A 25923-nucleotide genomic window follows, 5' to 3' on the forward strand; every position below is an offset into this window, starting at 1 on the left:
CTTCCCCAGCTCAGCTCACCATGTGTCCTCCTGCTAATCACACTCTCGGAGAAGAAAGGAAGGAGGAGGAGGAGAGGAGGAAGGATGAGAAGAGGGGAGAGGAAGAAGGGGGGGGGGAAAAAGAACATATAGGATGAGCAGTCAGGCTGTCTCCAACCGGGACACACACACACTCACTCACATACACATATATGTACATGCCATTAATACCTGTGCTGACAATGAGCTTCATTCAGATGACCATATGACAAGATGGCGACTCTGTGTGATTTGGATAGTATATGACAGAAGACAGAGGCAGAGTGCAGAACAGACACCCGGTTTGATGAGGGAGTGTTTGCTCTGTAACACATCTCAAACCCAACAGCACCTGTTCTTTTACAGTGGTCTGTCACTTCCTGGCAGTTCTGATACCGAGATACCGTGCTAATGAGAGAGAAGGGGGGTTGTCACTCTCTTTAAAGCACACGCACACACACCTACACACATTCGCACGCGCACGCTCGCTCACACAAAGACATAGCGGCTCTCTTTCTCTTTGCCATCACAAACACATGAGCTCCAAAGAAGGAGCTGCTGCACACAGCTGATCTGCTTCATACGAATGCCTGTAGGCTACAGTGTTTCATCAGAAATGTGGAGGGCTTTGTGGCGCTTTCTACTCACTCGGCGTGATCTCTTAACTTTTTATTTATTTATTTTTAACTGCAAAGCTGATTGGAAACTTAAAAAGTTTATGTGACCGGAAAAAGGCTCCTTAAGATGTACGGCGCTGCTTGCAAGATTCTCGATTGAGCTGTGTGAGAGGTGGGGGGGAGAGTAGAATTGGGGGAATATAAGTCAAGTGTTTTGGAACAGGATACGAAGCTTTTAAGAAAGAATGGCTGCCTAGCTTGGCCGTGCTTTTATTCAATTGGGGCTTAGTGGAGCCAACAGGGCCTCGCTGTCTCAGACACTTAATTACAACCCCAAGACCGTTTGCTTTGCATTCTGGGCCAGCGGCGTCAGCGGCAGCCGAGCATTGCAGCCTCTACTCACTTCCTCCTCGATGTCTGCCAGGGATTTGATCGTAATGCCCATTAAATTGACTTGCTGCATCTGAAATCAAAAGCAGGGGAGAGGAGGAGGGAGAAGGAGAAGGGGGAAGAAAAAAAAAACACACACAAGAAACATGGCGGTTAGGCTCATGGCTAAGTAAGCATGCTTAAAATCTTTAATCCTCTCCCTCTCTGTGTCAATACAAACGGGGCTATAGTGACAACCACCGCCAGCCAGCCAAATGGACTGCATTGAGCCAGCTCTGCCTGACTGCACGCATTCATCACTCAGTCTGGAGGAAAGGAAAAGGAAAGAATAGGGAGAAAAAAAGGCGAAGAAAGGAAGAAAAGGACAGAACTAGTGTTCACCTGAAGAGAGTTTGTAGGAAAAATCATCTGCACCTTCATAAGAAATCATTTTGCAGTTTGTCACTAGAGCCACGAAACCTTTTGATTTATTTATTTATTTATTTATTTTTTTTACCTCTTTGGGGATTTTTTGCGAAAACTTCTCCGAGATCACAAAGGGCACATCATCCAAAGCTGCAAAAAAACAAAAAACAAAGTTGAAGTCTGACTTTTATACATAAACATAATACTCCCCACTCTTGATCCCAAGAATCTCCACGAGACTAAACGTGGGATTATAAAAACAGCAAAGCTATCAACATCCCCAGCCACCCTGACACCTCCCTTCCTTCCGTCTACGGAGAGAAGATGAAAGGCTTTTTTTTTTAAATTCTCCGCTGTATTTGAGCACCTCCACTCTCTCTCCTCCAACCCAGCCCTTTCCTAGCCCTCTTCCAGTTTAATTACTCTTGATTATTCCCGATTCCGTCTTGTCTGAGAGATGTTCACCTCCGAAACAAAGACACACTCACACTAGGCACAGAAAAGCGGAAAGAAGAGAGACAAAACATTCACCAGATATCAAATTTGCATGAAAATAAGCCGCACTGTTCAGCTGGCAAAAAAAGTGGATTGAAATGAGGACTTGCCAAGAGCGTGGTGGTATAATTAGCATTTGACCAAACAAACGAGCTTCAACAGAGCTATAATTAAGCAGGCCTGTAATTAAGTGTATGCCCTTTATCATAATGATCGTGGTTAAAATGGTGTGATGGCTGCCAGTTGATTATTAATGGTGTAACCCCGTCCTGCATGCATCCTGCACTGGAATCAAGGTGTCACGACTGTCAGGCTAGAGAGCAGCCCTTTGTTTATAAAATACATTAGGGCCCAAATTAACACAGGGTGACAAGAGACACAAAGCCTCTCGTTTCCAGACTGAAGGGGAAACTGCAGCTGCTCGGCTTCATTAGAAAACTCCCAAATCTGGAGGCACAAAACTTGCTGCAGTCGACTTCAACGCGAGCCCCAAATATCAAGAGGCCGAGCTTCCAACTGGTGTTCTTTCACCCGCAGTCCATCAGGCGCTGGCACAGGAAACGGAACTCATAAACGTAAGCCAGAGCTGTTCATGAGTCATCGTTTTGGGGGTGGAAAGGATGGGGGGGCTGAAACTCCTTTTGGCCTTTTCCTGTTCACACAGCAATATCTGAAAATTATGAAATTCTAAAATATCCCTCACTTTGACACTTATGCGAGTTGCTTTCCCTTTCTTTTTTTTTCTAGGTTATTACACAGATCCACGGTTTGGCACTTTCCGCACAAGTGCAGCACAATGTGATCTTTGTAATCAAAGCGTGACCCGCGCCCTGCGTGACCGCAGGAAAGCTCGCTCACTTCCTCGGATTCCAATCATCTCCCGTAGTAAAAAGTGCAGCAGTAGCAAGACTCTGCGACCGTGATAGCCGTTTTGTACTTAAACACAGCGGCGTTTTCCCCTGTGCTGCTGTTCTCCATGAGCCCCTGTTTCCCCTGCCTATCCCAGCCCAGAGCGCTCCTGCTGATTCAAACTCTCTCTCTCGGGTAAATAAAGGTAAAAAAGTTCTGTGTACATAATTGCAAAAATAACAGACTAATTTGGAATTGTTACACTAATTAGCACTCAATTAACAAATTAACAAAGCTAGCACTTCTGTGGTACAGTTAACACAGGATTCCCGAAGGAGACACAAACACAGTCTTAAGGCGTCACAAGCCTTTGTTGAAAAAAGTCATGTGAGTCAATATATGATATAAATTTGAGCTGATTGACACTAGATGAAGAGTTCATGCATTATCAAAATGATTGCATTTCAGGAAAGTCGGTGGATCACCAAAGTTATTACTCCTCTGTGCACCACCATTCAATTTTCTGGTAACAAATCCAATATTTAGAATAGTTCAGACTGGTTCAAAATCAAGAGACATTACTATCAAGCAAGCGATGTCACAAGTAGGTTTTATAGGTGCTAGGAGTAAAAACACATTGAGCCCGATCTCATCTCCCTGCAGCGGTTTTGAATGCGTTGCTATTTGAAGCAGAGGGCAACTAGGTAGGCATGATGGCTTGTTCAAGCTCGGGACTACAAGTGAATAAACATGCACTCTGTTGCTGGGAGTACCAACGCCAGGCACAAGTAGGCAGGGAGAATACATCTGAATCAATAGCCAGCAATGGGAAGCAGAGATTGTAGCTGCTGATGGATCTGCGTGGCACAGACAGATGAATGGACAGTGCTGAAGGCCAGAGAGTTTCTTTATTGCTCAAGGATTACATTTAAAACCAGATCCCACTTTGTATTCCTCCCCCATCTATACCAGAGAGGCTATCTTACATCCAGACAAATGGAAAAGCACGGGTGGTGACTTGGTGGTAAGGAATGGATGCTGTACTGAGGAGAAATCTGAAGGTGCAAAGGGCAAAAATAATGTAAATCCAATCTTCTGAGCAGGAATCCCAGTATGAAGCATGTTCTAGCTGCTTAAATGGCCCCGCTACACTCCATTAACTCATGAGTGCATTGCAGTGCGGGGAACTGGGCAGTTATTTGGCATTTGGAGCCTGTCAGTATATTCAGCACAAAAACATCTGGAAGGAATTTTGGCATAGCGTCTAAGATGATGATGGTGATGATGATGATGATGATGATGATGGTGGCAGTGAACACAGAGGTGGTGTTAAGTAAGGAGGACCCTGCGGATTGAGTGATTGTAGTGTAAAGAACGAAGTCAGCACAGGCCCCGTGTGGATCATCGCCTTATTAATGGCTCCGTCAGGTGCGATGAGCAATGGCTGCATTGTCATCTCCAGCCCCTGGGCACAGATGAATGGCTGTTTCAGGGCGGGAAGGGCTCCCTCGTACGCTGGGCTGAGCACTAATCCCTCACTCTTCCATTGTTGGATGCACTGTCACCCAGGATTTCAGCAGTGCCATACATTGCATTTCCAGGGCTCTAACAAACATGGCCGCGTGTAACGCAAGTGGCGGCATACCCACAGACACACACACACGAACACATAAACCACACCGAGTTGTGCTCCGACACTGACTGATGGAAAAATATGCGTGGGTGATCGAGCATGCCCCATATTACCTGAACCACAACTGGAGAGTCGCACTTTAGGAATGTTGATGAACTTTTATTTTACACTTCACTAATTCAGCAGAATTGCATTGATCTCTGTCTAGTATGATTACTTGGGTGAATCTGTCTCGCAGCTGAATTGGAGAGGGGGTGGGGGCGGGGGCGGGGAGGCGGAATCAGGGCGATTATGCGAAAAGTGCAAATGAACGTCTTTTACAAGTTTTTACTCGTGATCGAGCTGCCATCTATTGTTTTGTGTCACAAAATAATCTGAACATAGAAATAATAATTTTAAAAAAAAGTTAAAGCTTTATCTGGTGGCTGCTGCATTTCATATGCCAAACAATTGGATGCTGCTTTTTTCTCTGTGTGTAGCCAGAGCTAGACATGGCACTGCCTCCCCTGTCGGTGCGACTCTCAATTTGAGTTGGATTCTTTATGCAGACCATGGAAATGCTATTCTAGCTGCTGCAGACCCTGCTCTCTGTCACCTCTGCAGATAATGGTGAGTAGATGAACAGAGAGCTGGAGGAGGACCCCCTATGCCCACTCACAGCCCTTAGCCTGAGTCTGACATGAGAAATAGTGCCCAGGCCTGACAGCATCTCGGAGACATATTGTAGTTTATTTTGTCGCCCGGGCATGCCATCTGTGCCATTCCAATAGAGGGTGTGTGTTCAGGCTGCTGCAAGAGAGAGGGCGCGAGGCTCTGGGTCCCTCAGTAGCTCTGCAGCCACGGCAGGTCATTAGTCAAATTGCCTAATGAGAGAGAATACAAATGGCCCCCTACCCTGACAGGAGGAATTTTGGAGGTGTCAGAGCTCCTGACCCGTGCTATGAGAACAGATGATAGCGAGTTGCTATTTTCAGATTCTTTTAATGACTATGGCTCTATGAAACCCATTCTTTTTCTTTTATCTTTTTTTCTCCTCCTACTTTTTCAACCCCTCTAGACAGATGAGTGAAAAAAAACTTTGCAATAGCGGAAATGTAACTTTTTAAATTATTAAAATGTTTACCGGGGAGTCGATTAACATTCTAAAAAAGAGAGTAAAACGCTGATATTAAAATAGATCCCGCGCTGAAGTGATGTTGAGGGTTTCTGATAATCTATTTTTATTTTCTTTCTGCCGGCTGTGTGCAGTTTGTTTCCGTAGCGGTCTCACGGCAGCAGTGTGTGCGAGCTTCTCTCGCAATTCTCCCGACAGTCAGTCAGTTAGTTTATACTGAAATATTAATTTCATTTCGTCCTAACGCTTAAAAAACGTAAACAAGCTTAAAAGGTTTCTGAAGCACTAAGAGTTCGCCGCATAAGATCCAGTGGATGAATGCATTTATAGTTGCATGCTACAGGCTGGGGCTGCTACAGAGTTCAGGAATCGTGGAAGGAAAGCGTCGAGTGAGTGGAGAGAAACTGCACCATTTTTTAAAACTCACTCTTTGCCCACTTGACTGCTTATTTTGATCTTTAATCCATTAAATTAAGTAAAACAGTTACTTTCCTAACATATAAGATAAGATAAGATAACTCTTTATTGTCATTGCACAGTCATACATAGTACAGTAGTACAATGAAATTGGAAAACTGTCCTACGTCGGCACTACATATAACACAACACGACACGATATGACACATCACAACGCAACAAACAACACAACACAGTATATTAACTTAGTATAAAAAAGAATAATAATAATAAGTGTATGAGAAGAATAAATGTATAAATGCAGTGTATAAATAGAATGAGATATGAAATTGGCTTTATAGTCAAACTGTAAGCAGAGCTGCAGCTGAGATTTTCGTGACAAGTACCAAAAAGTAATGAGACAGACTGGCAAAACTAGCAACAGACTCAAATGGAGTCTGAATAAACTGCTTTATTGTTGAATTCACCAGTGTTAAAATTTTGCTCTTTGTTACCAGAGGGGTGCAAAACAACATGCTTATGTAGAATGACCCACTTATTTTTCCATCTGTGACAAGCAGTCCTTGAAATCTGGTTGTGGGTAGGGAGCCAGCCGACAGCCTCAGTCGGGCGCTGGTCCATCAGTCTTCCAGAAAGTGGGCAGAGCCAGCAACACTTACGGTGCCTTGGCCACGAACACCGCTGCATAACGCAGAGCGCTCTGAGGGGGTGCGTACATGTGTGATAACTTCTCAAGACCGAGCCTGTATATGTAGCACAGGCTATTTAGCGTGAAGCACCGAGGCTGTTCGGTCACTTGGTTTAAAACCTGTTTTAGTCATTCTTCTAAAGCACTTAATGCTAGAGAAGTACAGAGAGAACCCTCCTTGCTGGCTGGGCTGAACTCTCATGAAATTAAATGGACAATCAGATTTTAATCAGCAGCACAGTGTGTTTTAAGACACTGCCATGGCATTGGCATTGATCCCTAGCTGTGGCTGCTGGTAAATGTGCAGCAGAATGTGTGTATAAATGGGGTACGCCTCTCTGGACAAGTGTAAAAGCTGGCAGAGGGCTGACAGTAAATTGCATGTGCCGGATGGGACACAGCAGAAGGCACAATTACACAAATCCCCTCTTAATTAGCGGTTCTGTGGGCAAACTAACCCGTAATGATGCGAGGGATGTGGTGAGCCCCAGAAATCCTAACAAGAAACACTCACCAGCACTGGAGACTTGGTCATATGGCCCCAGCTCCCCTGAAGTATCGACTGACGCGTGATCTGTTTTGATCAGTGCAGCTGCAGGAGATGATTCCCATGTAGCCCTGCTCCTCCACAACCCCTAGCCCTTGCTGAGCTACTTGCCCTCTGGACTGTGGGTAAAGCAGCAGGCCCTATGTGGTTGTGGGTGGTATTATTAAGTTCTCCATGCTCACAGTACCAAGCAATGTAAAGTGGCATCTCACACAGTGAGTAATGAACTGTGCCAGAGCGGAAGCAGGAGGGATGACAGCCAAAGAGGCCTCCTTGGCAGCCACTAACCTGGGCATCCACCAATTTATCATCCCCTAGAACCAATCCACCAATGCTGCACTGCCATTTGTCATTAATTATGCTAATAAGGACACCATTACTCTCCTGATGAAACAGGAGACTGTTATTAGTATAATGCATTTACAGTCTGATACATATTCACTTGCTTATTACTTTTACAGTGTGAGGATGAGTGGACTTTGAAAAGAGATATTTTGCAGCACCTAAATAAAAGTGCTGTTACGTTTGAGCCTGGAACTTCTCTGTACACGCTAATGGACTATTGCAAAACGATAAGCCAGCCATTTCATAATAATGCAATATTCCCTGCGCCTCAACAAAAAAATGGCCCCATCTATGCAAGCACACGGATGTGTTTGAACCTTTTCACAGCAGACTTTCATGGTTTTAAGCAAACCAGTGTGAGAAGAGTCATTTAATATAGCTTCTGGGAACCCCAGATGCCCTTTTCCAAAACGACTTCATTCCCAGAATCTCATTGTGCTTTCTAAATCACACCACAGTATGTATTAGAAGATCATTAATTACAAACTTAACAAGTCAGCAGAGCCATTAAAAGATCTTTAAGGCATATTTGACCATAAATCTCCTTAAACTATATTTAATGACTGGATTTTTGTGAAATATTTTTTATCAAGTTCTAATTAGATGTGTGATAACAAACCCTGCTGTACATGGGGCAAATGAGGGAGCCGTGACAGGCCCATCCATTGAGCCTGTCCACGTCTGGACACTGAAACTAATGGAGCACTGCTTCTATCTCAGGGATGGATAGAAAGCAATGAGGGATGAGACTCCAGAGTCCAGTCTGGCCTGCAAATGCAAAGCCATTTAAAGTCTCTTATTTGACTGTAATAAAGGTCCAAAAAATGCCCGAGGGCCTCAAGGCTGGAGTCAAAAATTCCATTAGGATTTATACAGGATTGATCCTCAAATACTTAATGGCACCGTCGCACCAGGATCAATCATGTTTTGCTACTAAACCTGGATCGTCTAATTGAATAAAAGTGACTGAATGGCGTGAAAGCCTTTAATCCAGATGTGCTTTTTGACACTGAGTCGTACTCCACAACGTCTGACTATATCTACAACTGGAAATACTTGTTGTGCCTGTCATTTGTTTAAAAATAGAAACTGACACTTTCTGGAATAATGCAAAAAATGTGAAAACAACAAGATCTACATAACAAACCATCCAAACTTTATTCTAAATAGGAAGCAACGCTTGAGATGTGAAGAGAAAGCAACCTTTTTCGCATTTCAAGAGACTTGGATTAAATTTTCTTTTTTAACACAAAACACATTATTTCTTGCTTTTATATTTTAGCACGGGATTTGCACCGTAGTATTTTGTGCCAGTGCTTCGCTTCACTCGTGCAGTATCCACCCAAGACATGCTGCCATGTCAATATGGAAAACGTACATATAGGTTAATATGAGCACAGAAGCACTAAACTATATGCCATTCATTTATTATGAGGTAATCAGGTGCTTCTTTGTATCAAGACTTGCTAGCAGTAGTTTGAGAATGTCTGTACAGGGATTAGATGTAAATACTACAGTTCTCCCTGTGAACTTTCCCTCTCTCTCTCTGTATGTTTCGCCTTTTGCTGACCAGGGGAATTAAGAAGCAAAACGTGGGTTTTAAGAGCGTTCCTTTCATGTCTTGATGCAAGCTTTGGCATTACTTCAGACATCAAGATCGGTTTCATAGAAATCCCATTCCATCTAAAGTAAAAGCTCGGCAGTAAATCTGCCCATACCTCCCCCATAACACTTCCATAAATGATTCATTCAGCTCAGTTTAGCTGATGCAAAACAGAATGTTAGTGAATTGTGGATGGAGCCCGAGCTGCAAGTGGAGGACAAACCCAGCTGCTTAGCAATTTCATCAATCTTTGGAGAGAGAAAGGAGAAAGAAGCGAACGCTGTACACTAATAATAACTTTTGTGTCACTATCCAGAGGTCGTGTTTTTTAATCCCTCAGCCTAAAGAATTGTGTTATTCTAAAATATAACCCCAGCGGTGCAGAAGCAGTTGAGATCCATCATGGTTTGAGATAAGAGCCGGCTGATCTCCTCCCTCTGCACAGCCTCGCCCAGAACTACACAGGGAGATAAGATGGAACTTTTGTTTGAAACCTGATGAGAACCCTCTTAATGAAAGTGCTGCGCCAAAAATAATCTTTTTTCTCCATGTTAGTCAATCAAGAAATAGTGTAGTTGGTAGGGGGGGAAAAAGGAGAAAGAAAGTAATTTTGCATAATCAGTGAGCACCATCTGGAACAATTAACCAAATTCCACAGAACTCAGAGGATCAGTCATATTGGCTTATTAAAGATCCAGAATTATACAAGTAATAAATCCATGGAAAAACGAAGCGTACCCCTGCCTGTCACGACTATTTTAACTTCAAATACAGTGGAATACTTGATAAGGCTGAAAAGAGGAGATTAATATATGCAAATTATGTCGAGCATTTAAAAGCCCCCCAACAACTGTCTCGTTTTTTTTTTCCTCTTCTTTTTTTTCTGTCTCTTATTACAGGGCTTTATGTTTTATTCATACACCAACTCACCTGTCATTTCATAAGCTATAATATTATGAGGGTATTATTAAACAGCATAAAGTGGAGCTTTAATTGGAAAGCTCCATTGCATTTTCCAATTATTTGCAGCAAATTAAAAGCAGATGCACATAGTTTAATAAGAATTCTAATATTGTTTCCTGAAAATCAAAAATCACTGTCATCCTGCCAAGATATTTTGCAAACCCAAGTTAATTTTCAGCTCCCTATTTTTTTCTCTCCCTCATCCTCCTCTGAAGGATGAACCTTCTCGTGTATGTTAATTGAAGTTCCCCTAATGGATAGGGAAATAATTGCTCTCCATATTATGTTAGATCAGGGCCAATGTCAGTATTTATTTTTGATTAATGCTATAGATATGTAAATGTATTACTTTTTATTACATTTACCGTTTTATCAGATGGATGCCTGCTGAATGCTATATATTGTCCAGCAGGTAATAAAGACAGACTGCGATGCAACGTGGTTTTATTTTAGAGTTTGGGGCTGCTTTTTTGTGTTTTTTTCAAAACATTTACATTTATTTATTTATTTTATCAGACATATGCTTTTTAGACAGATAGCTCAAATGCATGTATAATTACTTTTAAAAATATCCTGATTTTCTGCCAAGGTATGAATAAAAGACCTAATTGGCAAAGGGACTTGGCATGGATCAAAGCAACGGCGGTGGAAGAAAAGCAAACGGTTCGAGCTGCAATGAAAACTTGATAACTTTTCAAATGAGCTCCAACTGTCAAGCGAAAGAGGGCTGCAAAATAAATGTGAATTAGTTTTTAATATTCTGGTAATAAATGTCAAAGCTTCTGCACATCACATCTGTACATGATGTGACTGCAGATGACAGATTTCCCAGACATGTTACCTCTCCTCCCCTCAACTCGCCTTTTTTTGTGTGTGTGCGCGCGCGTGTGTGTGTTGGGGTTTTTGTTTTGTTGGGAAGTGACGGAGGGTTTAATCAAGAAAGCAGGCAATTCATCAATCCTAAAGAAGGCGCCTGTACAACCCTGACAGAGCGCACATGGTTTTAGACCAACTCGAACCTGGCCAGCTGTCAGCCCACACACACGCAGGCGCGCATGCACCAGCGCACAAACACACACCGGGGCTACCGACATGCTAACAATTAACACAAATAGGCTGTCGGCTACGACCTCACACTTGGTCCGCGGGCCATCATACTGTTAATGAAGGGAAGGCGCGTCCTCTCACACTCGCAGTGTGATGCTGCGAGGCTGACGGGTACGCAGTCTCAAGTAATAAAGCGAGAAGCGTGTCAGGCTAACTCCATTATCAATTTTTCTTAAAAATCTCGCCAGCTCATAAAGAGGAGAAGGAAGGGGAGCGTGCACCTGCAAAGGACAGTTTTCTGGAGATAAATGGTGACTGCTGCCAGCGCCGTGTACAGTATGTGCAGGTTCCTTCGCTGTCACTCAAAACCCCGTCCCAGCGGAGGAATCCCACACCAAATGCCACAAACTGTTCAGCTGTGTGGTAACGTCTGCTCCTTCAGGGCCTTACTTGTCCTGACCATCTAAGAAAATGACTGTCATACACGCACAATGATGTATTAATCAGTAATTTTGTCAATGATACGCTCTTTGTCTCTTCTGTATTTCTTTTCCTTTTTTTTTTTGTTTGTTTGAACATCACTGGATTTAAATTCAGGGTCCTTAAAAGATAAATACATTTTTTTTTAAAAACTGAAATAAAATCAGCATCCTGAACTGCACATATCCACATGTCACATCATGTTTTTATATATTTAATAAGATGGGTGTAGCACGGCTATAGCCTGGGACTCTGCTGGAGCAGCAGGAGGATTCCTCACCACATGGTGTCTCTCTCCAGCTGGATAAAAACCTGCCTCATTCACCTCGTGTGGCTCACACACTCTTTTAGACTTGAACGTCTCAGCCGGCTCTGACTCGGTGGTGCTTAGGCTGTCATAGTCTAAGCTCTGTTTCCTAATGAATTAGCCTTTTTTGTGTGTGTGCGTGTGTATGTGTGTGTGTGCGCGTGTTTTAGTCACGGAGCATTGCAACTGTTGTTGAGTTTCTCCTTGACAAAGCCAAAGGAATACCTCCAGTGCATGCAAAGGTGCATATGTAAGTATGGCATGTGACGGACCGTCTTTGACAGCTGTTAAATGTTCTCTTGAGCATAATGCCGAGCTCCTCCGGGAAGCCACGTTCTCTGAGACGAGCAAAGCTCTGTCCAGCATCCAGCAGTGAGAACATCTGAGACAGAGCATTTGTAGATCAAGTGCCATCGGAGCTGCTTTTCCAAGTACAGACAGAAATTTGTGTTGTTTTTACAAACGGCAAAAACGACACAGAAAGCATTAAGCATTATATCAACTTTGACAGCAGTTTAACAGCATAGTGCATTCTGGGAAATATTCAAATATTCACTTCATGTAATTGTCTATAGTGACAGCATCATAAATAGCACTGACAAGCATATTTGTGTGTGTGTGTGTGTGTGTGTGTGTGTGTGTGTGTGTGTGTGTGTGTGTGTGTGTGTGTGTGTGTGTGTGTGTGTGTGTGTGTGAGTGAGACACCTTTTACCTGTCATGGTGTAGAGTCCAGTGCCGTGACGCTCAGAGTAAATCCTCGAGCTGGAGAGAGAAAAAAAGCAACAATATTCAGTCACGTTACACACAAGAAAAATGCTTGTTAACTTTGTGTTTTGGAACACCTGTGCTCCCAAAGACATCCCTCGGGAATTCAAATATAATAAAGCAGGAAATTTATTTACGGATTAAAAGCATTAGAACTCCTCCAAAATACAAAGGGCTTTCTAAAATGTCCAAAGGCAAAACAGAGCACTGAAATAACAGGGTGAACTTGAAGAGGAGAAATGATCGAAGTTAAACTGTGCCTCAGCTGCCCAGGGGCTCGAGCAGACCTTTAGCAGGGGTTTGGAGCAGGATCTTGTTAATTCTGGAGGAACTGAGAGATTCCATTATTCAAGGCAAGTCTGTTTTTTTCCCTCTTCTCTCCCTCTTTCAAGGCCTTGTATTACAGAAAACAGCACAGAATGCACTTTGCGGGGAGTTGAAGTTAACAAACCATATAAGATTGAAATCCTCATCAATCAAGCTATCATGAATTACACCCTGTGACTCACCCCTACGGATCGATAAATCCACAGCAAGCAGTGGTGGTGCTGGTGGGGGGAATTCACAGCTTCAAGAGAGCTGCATAACATGACATGCTTTGTAGGTAAAGGGAGCAACGATGGCATTATAAAACAAATGCTCTTATAACGATAATGCAAAGCAGTTGGTGATATCAATAAAAAAAGGGGGAATTGCTTTCATTAGAGCACACGCGAGTTTGTTGTTAGAGACCACGAACAAGACAAGTCGGTTATAAAAGGAATCTGAATTATAACGCAGACAGGACAGATTCTGGGAGTGAGCAGGTGTGAAGCTGCAAATAACAAAGTGCGTTCTGCGTATTATGTACTGTTTTTGGTGTGTTTATGGGAAAAAACATAATCAATTTTTCACTGACGGAGAGTGTAAAACTTTAAAAAAATTAAGACTAAAGCCGGATCTGCACATTCTATTAGTACGTGTGCAAGTTGTGACTTGCAAAGACTCGTATCTACGGACGACATAAATAAATGCAATAATTTCCGTCAAGAGCAATAAAACAAGACTCGTGACAGGCTGTGGTATTTATGAGCTGAAGCCTGCAACTCAGATTTATTTGCAATGAAAGGGTCGACTTTTTCTCCTCCTCATTTACATCAGCATTTGGCCATGTTAAATCCAGGCCAATGGTGAATTTTTAAAAGGTTGGCATCAATCTTGTGGGAACGATTGCCATATTCAAGGCAGACTTCTTTTACCCTGCAAAGGTTGATTCCACAGCTGAGGAGCTGAGGAAGAAAGGTGCGCGTCTCTCAAAGCACAGAGACGTCCCTCGGAGTGATAAAGTGGAGGCAAACGGTTTAAATGTCTTTTAAGGGATCGCAGTTTGTGGTGTTATATTAGCGCTCGGAGGAGACGCAGAGAGCAGGGAGCTCCGCATTAAGTCTGGCTATTTATCTGTGAACCTAAAAAGTGAATGTGGTACTCGTGGAAATCCCTACTAGGCTCGTGGAATACTGTTCCACAGGCAACCTCCAGGGTTTCTTTTCCCATCTGTTTGAAAAGCTCAAAACTGTCTCAGTCCAAATTGGTGATTTCTAAATACAATTTTAGGTGGATTGGAGAGGGTAACATATGGCAAATCAATTAGACAACTAATTCTTAAAACAAAACAGGAAAAAAAAAACATGGCAAGTGCATTTGCTAATCAACAGCAGTGTTATGTTGGCCACAGGAGTTTTGACAACAATTAATCCTCATTTCAGGCAAGGAGAGCCATATTGACACATATTCCTAATTTGAATATTCAATTATGGTGTAGTTCCTCATGAAATTAGAGTAAAACTGGGAACGCGGCCTGATAGACTTACACAATTACAACGTGGATCAAGAGTTCCCCGTGAAATCTGCCCGAGTTAAAATCAGTTAAAATAAGAAAGCAAACCAAAGCACAAAGGATTATTCGACAACATGAATTACGATTCAGTGGTGTTCGTTTTTTGTTGTTACAAATAGCAAATGCGGAAAAGAGTTGTCTACTTAAAAAAAAAAAAGGAGGAGAAGAGAAAGTGGAAGAGACAGTGGCGACAGACAGGCAGGTAGGTAAGATGAGAATGAGAGTAATATCACTGACTGAAGAGCCAGAGCTGCGATACAGAGAGCTGGAAGCTCTTGTTTTGACACACATCCAGCCTTTGCCGTGACAACATCTCCACACCTTCCTCTATGTGCCAACAGTGCTGCTTTGTGGGAGCTGCTTTCTCACCCATCATTATCCTCCTTTAAGTTCAGTGTCAGGTGTTGAAAAGAGAATCTCTTAGACTTTGGTGGCAAATCACCGAGTAGTCTCTGCCCATCAGATCTTAGCTGATCATTCGATCATTTCTGGCACCACTCTGCATCCATTCGCTTGATCTCGGCTAGTTTTTGCAACTTTTTCCAAAACGTAGCAAAGTAATGAGTGAGATTGAGCCGGGAAGGATTGTTCTTCAACACTTCAGACAGGGGATCTGTCATGCGACACGCTGACAGTCACCGTGTCTCTTTCTCTCAAGAGTTGTGTGCAGTGGGAAGTCTTGGTTAACCAGCGTGCAATGAAAGCTGATACAATAATCGTGCGGAGCAGCAGCAACGCGTGGAGTGTCACAGGTAGAAGACTGTGCAATCCTAAATGTATTGATACGCGTGCCATTTCTGACACTGATGACTATCGAGCCTTCAGGTGTTAAAGGCAAAAAAACCTCTGAAATGGAAGAAAAAGAGACTTTGCCTTGACATTTTTATCACTGCACAGATTGATTTAAAAAGTGTCCGTGTGTACAGTGGCCCATTATTTTAAGAGAAATGTCAAAAACCTTGATTCTGAGTGAGGCAAAAGAAATTGCAATGTTAGAATAAGGCTAATTTATGCTAGCAGTCACTGCAGAGGTCAGATACCAGCTTCAACAATGACAGTTTTATCAGGAGAACAAATGGCAGCGTTGGTCAGGAGGAGGAAGCAGGGAGATACTTTACTGGCCACATTAAAAGGCTGGCCGGATGGTGCTGTTTTTTCCCCCCTAACATTATAAAGTCAGGGACTTGCTGATACGGTCAGTCTTGACAGAGAACAAGCTGAAGTGGTTGACATCAACCTGCTGCCATGAATGGAATCAGAACACCGTCTCGGGTTGAGACGCTTCAGACAAACCTGATAAAGAGACGTTAAGCACACAGTGTTTAAACGTATTTGCGCAGCAGACGGCTCAGCGGGCCTCCTCCCTATAACTTTTAGTTGCTCAATATGGCACAACAGCCTGAGCCAGTGAGAAACAAGCATTTCAGCTTTACTGTTTATCCATAATTTTAACTACTAAACTGCATGAGGAAAATAAATTATTGCATTACAAATCCCCAACATTCCTTTTTGCAGTTTTACAAGCACCTGCTAGAGTCTTGCATTCCTCTAGAAGCAGAGCTTCTTTAAGGCACCAAGGACTTTTTCTGAACTTGTTAGAGCAGCGTCCTCTGATTTTGCACCTGGGTCACGAAATAAAGTTCAAACTCACTAAATCAGAATACTTTTTGTCTCCCTGGGAGAATTCAGAGCCCATATAAAAACTGTGCAACTGCTGTTCACTTTATGTTTTGTGTTACGTTACTTGTTGAGTTCCTTTGTTTGCTTATGTTGTCATTTATATGGTGTCCTCTCTATGACAGATCTCACTAGAAACAGAGATTTTAATCTCAAGGTTCCTAATGCTTAAATGAAAGTTGAATTTAAAAAATCGGACTTGTTTAGGACTTTCCTTCACGCTGAATAGAAAGTAGATCACATTTTAACACCTGTCTGATTAACATAAAACCTGAAATATGATGAAAAACCATTTCTTTGTTTATTATCTTTAGCACTTCACAGTAGTCAATAACAATTTTTATTACATGTATGAATTTAATGCCACCTGGACACAGCAAACAAGCCAGAAGTCCAATGAATAATTTCAGTCTCAGTCTTTTTTTTAGGTTTTGCAACCCCAGTCACACAGGGTGAGGCAAGTTTCCATGGCTGTTTCCTTTATACTGATAATTTTATAAACTAATTATAAAAGAGACTCGTTACAATAATCATGAAGGTAAATAATTACTTGAAGCCATAATTCTAGTATAAATTTCCCTATACTGTGCTTAGCAGTAGTAAGAGTGGTTAAAATAGGTCTGATGGCGCTGACTGAACCTCTGAGTCACGCCAAAGAAAAGCCCTCACCAGGCTCATTATTTCACACAGAAACCACTTATAACGAGTATTAGTGCCCACGAAAGAAAAGCTAAAGTGCTTTAAGATTTTTGCAAATTCAATTTCGGACTCTTAAAGCGAAACCGAAACTTCTCAGCCCCTGCGTTTTACAGCTGACAAAAACGATACAAAAGCAATTTAAATATAACACCTTGGCCTCGATGCAGTAACTGCGCGTGTCCCGTAATGATGCAACGCTCTGCAGTTACTGCAGCTCTGTTGCCGCCGAAAAAACCTGATTTGCGGTTTACGTTTGTATACAACCCTAACGAGCTCTCGCCGCCCGAGGCAACGTAACATTTGAGAGGGATCACTGCAGCTTTCAAAATTATAAGGGTCATTAAAAATTTATACATTATTGACTGTATTTAAAACATCTTTTCCACTGACTGTAAAGAGCACTTAAATTTAAGAGGTGCTATTCTCCAACGGCCATAAACTTGTAATAGATAGCCCGAAGGAGGCGTGAAGGAGAGAATTTTCTCTTGCTGAATATGAATAAAGTATAGTGGGGTAACACTGCACAGACAGTTACACTGTGTTACTGTACTTCTTCAGGGAATCGGTGCTTGTTGAGGAGCTGTTTATAAATCACTGTGTCAAACTATCTTATCTGTGACTTAAAAAAAATTACAGAACTATTTATGGCTCTATGTATGGCTGTCTGAAGTACATGTAAGAACTGCTACTCTGTAAATTGCCCACAGTTTGGTCCTTATGCGTCGGTGCATTACGGAGGGAAATACTCTCAAAAGAAGAGTCTGACTGTGGAATGAATTTTAATGTTAACACAAAAACAGCGGCCTGTGATCTCAGCAGGCATCAAGAGTAAGGGGGGGGCAGTGGGTGTGTGAGTCGCTTCGAGGTACAATTTATTCCAACCTCTGTGCCTCACCAACTTGAAAGTGGGCTTCAAAAGAACTGAGGATTACCGGCAAGAGAGCTGTGAAGGCGCACGTGGGCCCGAGCACTCGATCTAACTTCATCACATCAAAGATTATTAACCATCGGCTTCCAAAATATGGACCATTCACAAAACTCCACGTGGTCTGAACCTGGGGTTTTGAATCCACAGCCTTCCTGTTTTAATGGTTCTCACCCCACTGCACAGCCACGGCGAACAGAAGCTCTGTTTTGAATACTCCTGCTGGTGGCTTCCACCGCTCTGGCCTGCTGCAGCTTTTACTCAGCCCGGCACAGGATGGCAGAACGTAGCACTTCAAGCTGGCAAAGACGTCAGATCGCTGTGCCAAGCTTCACCCTCCACAGCACCGCCACACCAAAGGAGTCTCGATTGTTTATTTACAATTTGCTGTGGAAATCCCCAGCTCTTCACTGCGATAAATAATTGAGCTGTTTGCTCTGGACACAGTACAAAGGTTTGCTCCGTTCACTCGGAGGCCCGAGGCAGAGGAAGCCGGAGCAGCATGAGCAGAGGCGGGGACACACGAATACCAGCGTGGAGGAGATCTTGGTGCTCTCCCTTCCTCTGCAGCTGTCGCTCCCTCTCCGGGCTACATCTCCTCTTTTTTTTGTCTGCAAACTACAACCCTCTTGTCACCGCAGTCGGAGGAGCGACCTCCCTCTGCCTCCTGGGACACTACACAAATAGCAGGAGTTTAGCCCTCATTGAACTTCTGTTCTTGTTCAGGGGTTCCTGTCTAGTTAGCCCCGTCTATCCAGTTCACCCTCGCTACCTTGTTGTCCAGCAGCAACCTTTACAGCAGATTGCCCAGGAGTGATCAATTGCTCGTGTCTTTGTTGGCGTACAAGAGGCACAGGAGCGTAACAAAAGCTCACAAGCGCAGGAAATGAAAAGTAAGGCAAGGAGGAAAAGTTAAAACCCGAGACGCACAGCTGAATATTGTGGCGGGGCGTTACCTCGCTGTGCTGGGTCGGGCGTCGCTTTCGACCCTGCCGGACGTGACTCTAGACGGCTGACGCTGGTGAACATCTCCCAACCGATACCATATTCCCATGTTGTTTAGTTCGCTGTGTACGAAAAAAAGCCACACAACAGCTTGGTTAGCAGTTTTACCTGCAAATGGCAAAATGATTGCGACGAAAAGAAAAGTTACAAAACTTCACGATTTCATTCATCCCCGCTGTCAAATAGCTCACCCTACACAGGTGTAGTTAACAAGATGGGTCTTGGACTTTGCCGTGATCTGGATGTCACATACAGCTGTCTTCGCATCCTCACGAGGGCTCATTTTCACACAGAGCCTCCTCTTCCTCATGGCAGCTTCCTCTGATGAGTCAAGTACATATGAGGATGTCAGAGAGAAATTGTTAGTTGATTATTCAGTTCTGTTTTCTCCACAGTTTGGTGCTAAAGAAAAGGGAAAAAAAACCTGTCGACAGTTTGAGCCTCTAGGAAAAAATATATATTCACAAATCCCATTTATGCTTTGCTATTTAGTCATTACCATCCTCCGAATAAAAGATGAGCTAATATCAGTTTGTGGGTGACTTGCTGTGCTCAAAGGGGAAATGAGTGGACACTGGAAAGCCACAAAATTCACATGTGTTATTATCATTTTTATCGCTTTAGTAGGTAAAATGACAGAACTAAGTGAATCCTCCATCAGCTTTAGAGCACAACGGGGATTTAAACTCAATATTCTAGATAGAAACTCATACATAATGTCACATGTATACATTAAACATGGATTCACATAAAGTAATAAAACATTAAATTACAACATAGCCAAACAAAACATAATCTCTTTTCTTCATTCTGGCAAAAAGAAAAAAGAAAAAAAAACACATTGCCATGCTTTCCCTATATTGCATCTGTGCCTTGCTCATTTATTTCCCCAGCAACACTAGAAAGTGCAGTGTAAATGCAATGATAATAAAAATAATAAACAAGCTGTCCTCACTCCCCACACCAAAATATTATTACATTTCCACGGCGTGGATAGTGAGGGGGAAATACGTAGCACTCAAAAAGCACTAAAGCATTGGGGAATGCATTTCATTAATATTAGATAACCCCCATCCACTCGTCCTCTCCCCAAATAAATACATAAATAAGGCCCTCATAAAGAAAAGCACAGCTCCAGCTGAGATAAACAATGACTCATGATTCTCTTCTCTTGTACCTCCAGGGCAAAATGTTTATTTTATTCCCACAGCCTGCCATAAATTAAGCTAACCTGCACCCATAAAACATTCACTATCTCAAGCAAAGCTGCCCCTGAGGACCTCGGCATAAGCTGGTCGGAGAGTGGTGGGGGAAAAAAACAAGCAAGAGGAAGGGAGCGAGCCTGTGGTCGGTATTGACTGTTTACCTACTTGTGTCCATTGTTTCTTGCAGTGGTGTGAACGACTCTGGCAGGGCGTCTTTAATATCAGTCAGCTTCATGTCCACGACAACATCGGGCCCCTGCACGAACGACAGCGCGGAGGCAGCAACTTTTAAAAATAATATATGCAAATGCAACTTTGGAAAGGACAGAGAGCAAGAATGAGAAAAAGGTTAGTCATTTTTTTGGGTACTCAGGGAGGAAAATGTAGAGATAATAGACTCAATGATTTACTAAAAGCTCAAGAAGTCTCTAAAGAGAATGGTTGACAAAATAGCTCACGTAATTACTCTCTAATAGCTTTTTCTGGAGTGAGAGAATGCATGTGTGAACTTGTAATCATTCTCAACCTTTTGGCGAGAAGCTATGGGGTGATGGGAGACAGAGCAGGCAGTCTGATCAACAGAATGGGACTAGTTAAAAATAATCACGGACTGTGTAGCTGACATTTTCAAGCATGACTCTTCCCTGTCTCCCATTACATTTTCATTTTTTGCCATAATAAATTGCAATAATACACAGCGGCAGTAGAGAGTGGGGCGAGCCAGGCGTGACTTGATGCGTCCGAAAAGCCTGGATTCCACTGCCACTGTTGCCCGACAGTCATTACCATTAGAGACATTTTTTATTCATAGTTTTTACACTGACGTAAGGAGGAATATGGATGAATGTTATTACTATGCATGAAACCTTTTTTTTTAGTGTTTCCCCCCTTTCTTTTTCCGGGGAGAATTTTTCCTTCGCAACCTGACAAAGGGGGCTATCTACCTTCAACCTAGAGTATGATAAATCACAAACTATTTACTTCTCCCCACATAATACAGGGGCTAATTCTACAGAATCTGTTTTTGTCATAGACAATTACAGTGGGAGCTCCAATGACTGGCAGACAAAATAGCCTTTGTTGATGGCTCTGTCATGTTTTATTTGCGTCAAAGTCTTCAAAACAATGTGGACACGCATTTTAAGATAATATACAGGAACTAGGGGAAGGCCATTTGTATGCTATATACTAAACCGAGGGCCAGATTGAGCTCCGGCACGAGGCAGCCGCTGCCAGGTTGCCTGACTTTAAGGGGGATGCTGAAAAAGAATCGGACTCGATTAAGTCCTAAAATTGAGCTGATGCAAAGTAATAACAAAAATGCAGGTTTTGTTTACTGCCTGCACCGTCCACCTGCAACCCACAGAAACTTAATTAATAGACGACCAATAGTAAGCTGTATGCGCTGAGGTTAGACAGGTTGATTATCCTGGCAATGTAAGCAGGTGTATTTATGGCCACAGAGCAGCTGACAGCCAAGCAGAAACACATCAGCTGTAGGCTGCAGGCAGGAGAGGAGTCAAAAAAATGCCCCAACAGCATTATGAGAAATACAATGCAAAGATCATTTCAGCCACAGAGGAGTCGTGGCTACTCAAATCAGGAGCTCTCTCTCTGTAAATATATATATATCCTACAGCATTTTCTCTTGCATAAATAGGAGGCATTTTCTGATTCAAATATTATATGTACATAAGCTTTGGTAACCATGGCTGCTGCTGATCAGATAAATTGGAATAGTTAAAATGCAGCTCATTGCTATTTCATGAATAAACATAAATAATATCTTCGAGGGCCACCAACATGAAAAATACCTCTTCCAGGTATTATCCATCCAGAATATGCATGCATATCCATTTTATCGAAAACTTTAAAACTGCACTACCAGTCCTGGCTTTTTTAAAGCGGGACAAACACAAGGCCTATTAAGATATTCTGGCAGCAAAAAGTGAGCTAATGACCATTGGCATACAACAATCAAAAAAGAAGGTGCAGCAGATGAGGAGCTAGTGCAGAGCACATAGGAAAAGGGAGAAGTTTACATTCACGCTTACAGTTTTCCTGGTGAAACAGAGGTAGCGTGTGACCTTGGATTTGAATAAGCTGTCCTTCCTCAGGTCGGCGTCAGAGCCATCTGTTGTTTGTGCAACCTACGTGGAAAAAATAGGGGAAAAAAAAAAACAAGGAGAGAGAAAACATGCAGGAGGTGGGATAAAGTTAATGTATGTATGCCATGAGCGTGCTGCTTTTGCCTCTTCCTTTGCATACTAGCCTTAATTAACGCTTGCCTACACTACTGCTCCATCTCATTAGTGCTCTGCGTGGGTAAAGAAGTCTTAGCCTCCAAAAAGGTGGCTAAAAATATCATCTCTTGGGACTTGGCTGATTAAAGATGCCCTGACAAGGATCTGCTCTAATAAGGGAGGCAAACTTCAACGTGGGAAAGCAGGGAATATATTTATGGTAAATGTGGAATGTATCTTTTAAAAAAAAATAAACCTTCTGTAATGTATCCAGAGTGAAGACGTGGGTAAACTGAGACTGAGACACTGCGCACACAGCACGAGTAGTTTTACTTTATTTAAGGAGACAGCTTTTTCTAAGAATAAATTACAAAGAATTTAAAGTCTGATTTCAAAGACCCGAGCCGCTTGCCCTTGTACAACAGGCTCATTCATAGTTGTAAACAAGCAGTAGAGTCAGTAAAAAAAAAGAGAGATTGCATCAAATTGACAGCATGTGGGTACCACAAGTCAACCTCAAGGTCCTATACTGCATTGCTATGTAAATTTAGGTATGCAGGGCAGAGTGATAAAGCAAAATATAACCTGCAGACTGCATCGCAGAGACTCTTCCATCGTTCGAGCAAACATGCTTGGCTGAAGCGTCATGTTCCATTGGCTATCATGTGAGAATAACCTAAATAACTGCCAGAGTTACTTTCTAAAGGGATCCTTTACAAAGAAGAGTCAATCTAATGAGGTTCATTCAAATGAAGAAGTCATAGATCTCTGCACCCACCCACACACATTACCCCCTTGACAATAATGATGAATGACCCCGGTGACTGGTTGAGGGGGGGGGGGGGGGGGGGGGGGGGGGGGGGGACATGGTATGGGTTTCATGCAAAACCACCACTGACTAGATGGGATGAGAGCAGAGGCTAGAGTGGGGAACAGAGACAGATAGTAGGATGAGAAGAGAGAAAGAGGAGAAGATGAGCAGAGAGAGGGATTGCAGGGCCTCTCCACAGCAGTTCCATGAAAGGTCCCAGAAGGAGCCAATACATCACCAGCCTCTCTTACTTCCTTACAAGACAACCCGTCTTGGCCACCTTTTTCCAGGTCAGTAGCCAGCGCATCCTGTCAGCGTAAACAAAGGGCTCGCTTTGTGAAACCCAAAGTCAAGTTGAGGAGTAACGAGGGCACGGTCCTCTGAGGAGGCACCTCAGGCATCATCCTGCCACAGCCGCCGGCAGCAAGAACGCGACGCAGCTTGAATTTGAAACGCCAACCGCTGAGCCACGGCAGCAAAAGCATGTGTAAACTTGTAGTGGATCTTGTCTAATACATACACGAGTGCCACTGTATGGCGCCGTCATTACACAGACTTCAATGAGAAGAATGTCACCTGTCTGATAAGAGATATCACACCTCTGATATTGAAATATGGTCGTGTCATTTGATTTAAAATGCAATGTCAGATTCAACTACTGCTTCTTAAAAGCTTATGCTCGCAGTGATCTGAAAGCCCACCGATGAAACAAGTCTTTAGGGGGTATTGAATATTCCTATGAAGCATCTCTGGAGACAGACATAAGCAGCAAGATGCCATGAAGCACTGAGAGACACAGCTGTGAATACAGATATAAAGGCATAAAATCAAAACTCTCTGGAGAGTAAAACCAGGTGAAGAGAAAATATACGAGGCACAGGGAAACAAAGAAAAACACAGAAGCTGAGAAGTATTTCAGATCTTATTTTAAAATAAATCAGCTTCTGACAATATATTAAAAAAACACACACACTGTGGCTATTTACAGGTTTTTAACTCTATTTGGGGGGTCTGTAAAATAGCGTAAAAGCGCACACATTTTAATGATTAAAAATAACCATTAAGTTCCTGTTGCTTTGAGGCCCACCTTATTAACAGACCCGTGACAGCTGGACAGACTAAATGAGGAGTAGATCAAGTACTTAAAATATGTGTGTGAGTATGCACAGTACTCTCATACAACACTGAAATGACTTCCATCATTACAATTTATTCCTCTGATAAAGCCTTTATAAGCTATGTTTGCTGTTCTGTTTGTCTGCCTGTCATTAGGACCATGGAAAAAACTACCAAGAAAACCTGAGAAGTGGAGCACATGGGTACACATGGGTGCCCTTTACATTTGGGCCATTTTAAAGAAAAATCACTTTCTTCAAAACGGCTGAATACAGCATTTGCCTTGGTAGAGTTTTTGCCCCTTAAATCCCCTTGTGTGTGTGTGTGTATAATATAATAATATATATCAGGGTAGGCTAATGAAAATCCAGCTGAGTGACATGAAAACATAATGACCCACACCCAGTCCTTGTTTATTGGTTTGCATTTACAATTTAACACTTATCCTTATTGTCCTTCAGTATTCCAGTTCTGACATTGCCCCTGTGAGCATACGCCACAGACAGATAGATTTAGTTGTATCTACATGGTAGTTATAGTGGCTGTCCTGCTGGCAGCTTGAGCTTGGACACAACAACAAATTTCCTCTTTGGGGACACTAAAGCATAAAGCAAAGTAAAACTACAGTTACATGATCCATTTGTTTCTTAAGTCCCATTTTGAAGCTTTGAGATACAACTTTCAGGTGCAATGCAACAAACTGGAAGTTGTGAAGGGGGCGGGTCCGACTATGAAGCCACCCATTGGCTAATGGCTTGTCAGTAACAAGTTGTTAGCCAATGATGGTTCAATGCGTGAACCCCAGATAATCCTCTCTGAAACAGTATGACCAAGATTTAAAAAACAGACATATTTTGTATAGACATACTCCAATACACAGTCCAATATTTCAGTTGGAAGTAGGGCTGCCACAAACAATTATTTTGATAGTCGACAAGTCACCGATTATTTTCAGATCATGCATCCATTGGACATAAAACGTACAGCTTATTGCACCAGCAGCATCTGCTCTTATATAACTATCATTAGCTTACAGCTTTAAGTGTTTAAGGTATGTGCTAACTAAAAAGAAAGACAAGATGATAGTTTATAAAATTTTTAATGAAATTTGCAGATTGTTTCGGTGGAGTTTAATAAACTCAGCCGTTGCTCCTTGCTATCTAAAATATAACAGGACACTGGAGTATATTCTCGAGTATCTCATACTTCTGATAATCAGTTGTCTGCTTGACGTTTATTCAGCTGTGTAAAAACTATAACTTTAATCTCAGCCAAACCGATTTACTCAGGAACAAATAAAATACTAAAAAAAAGCCAAACAATAACATTTTTAAGTTATCTAAGTGACTTATATATCATGTTTAACCTGAGTAGTGAAAGACGGCGTTGGGTTTGAAAACGATTTGCCGAGAGTCCGGTGTTCTCACCGGCTCTAATGAGCCTTGAACCCCGGCTAACGATCGAGCTGGTGGGTAACAGACGTCTCCGAAAACGTCAGAGCGCTTTTGAAAATATGTGGTTGTCTTGATAAACCAAGCAGATATTTGAAGTTTACACGGCTACATTCTTGCCTGAAAATATGTTAAATGTTTATTTTGTGACCCAGAAAGAATAATAAGCGTAATATTAAAACTAACTAGCTGCCGCCATTGCTGGAAACTGAGCAGGGCCGCGCGGTTCCTG

At 42.5% G+C, this 25923-nt stretch overlaps 1 protein-coding gene across 6 annotated transcripts in view; it reads right to left on the reverse strand.

Moving 5' to 3' along the window:
- Window positions 1-25923, reverse strand: part of mvb12bb (multivesicular body subunit 12Bb) — a 35134-nt gene that overhangs the window by 2812 nt on the left and 6399 nt on the right. For 4 of the 6 annotated variants that reach the window (XM_026187868.2, XM_026187866.2, XM_080309015.1 and 1 more), the window contains exons 3-9: window positions 22125-22220; window positions 20236-20326; window positions 19057-19186; window positions 18817-18927; window positions 12631-12680; window positions 1522-1580; window positions 1039-1098 (exon numbers count right to left, since the gene is read on the reverse strand). In XM_026187868.2, the coding sequence (XP_026043653.1) occupies window positions 1039-1098; window positions 1522-1580; window positions 12631-12680; window positions 18817-18927; window positions 19057-19186; window positions 20236-20326; window positions 22125-22220 (597 nt within the window). Of the gene's footprint in view, window positions 1-1038; window positions 1099-1196; window positions 1331-1521; window positions 1581-12630; window positions 12681-18816; window positions 18928-19056; window positions 19187-20235; window positions 20327-22124; window positions 22221-25923 lie in introns of those variants that run through there. The other 2 variants (XM_026187869.2, XM_080309016.1) reach the window with 2 other exon arrangements.

Source organism: Astatotilapia calliptera, chromosome 12 (genome assembly GCF_964374335.1).
Source record: "Astatotilapia calliptera chromosome 12, fAstCal68.1, whole genome shotgun sequence".
Lineage (NCBI taxonomy): Eukaryota > Metazoa > Chordata > Actinopteri > Cichliformes > Cichlidae > Astatotilapia > Astatotilapia calliptera.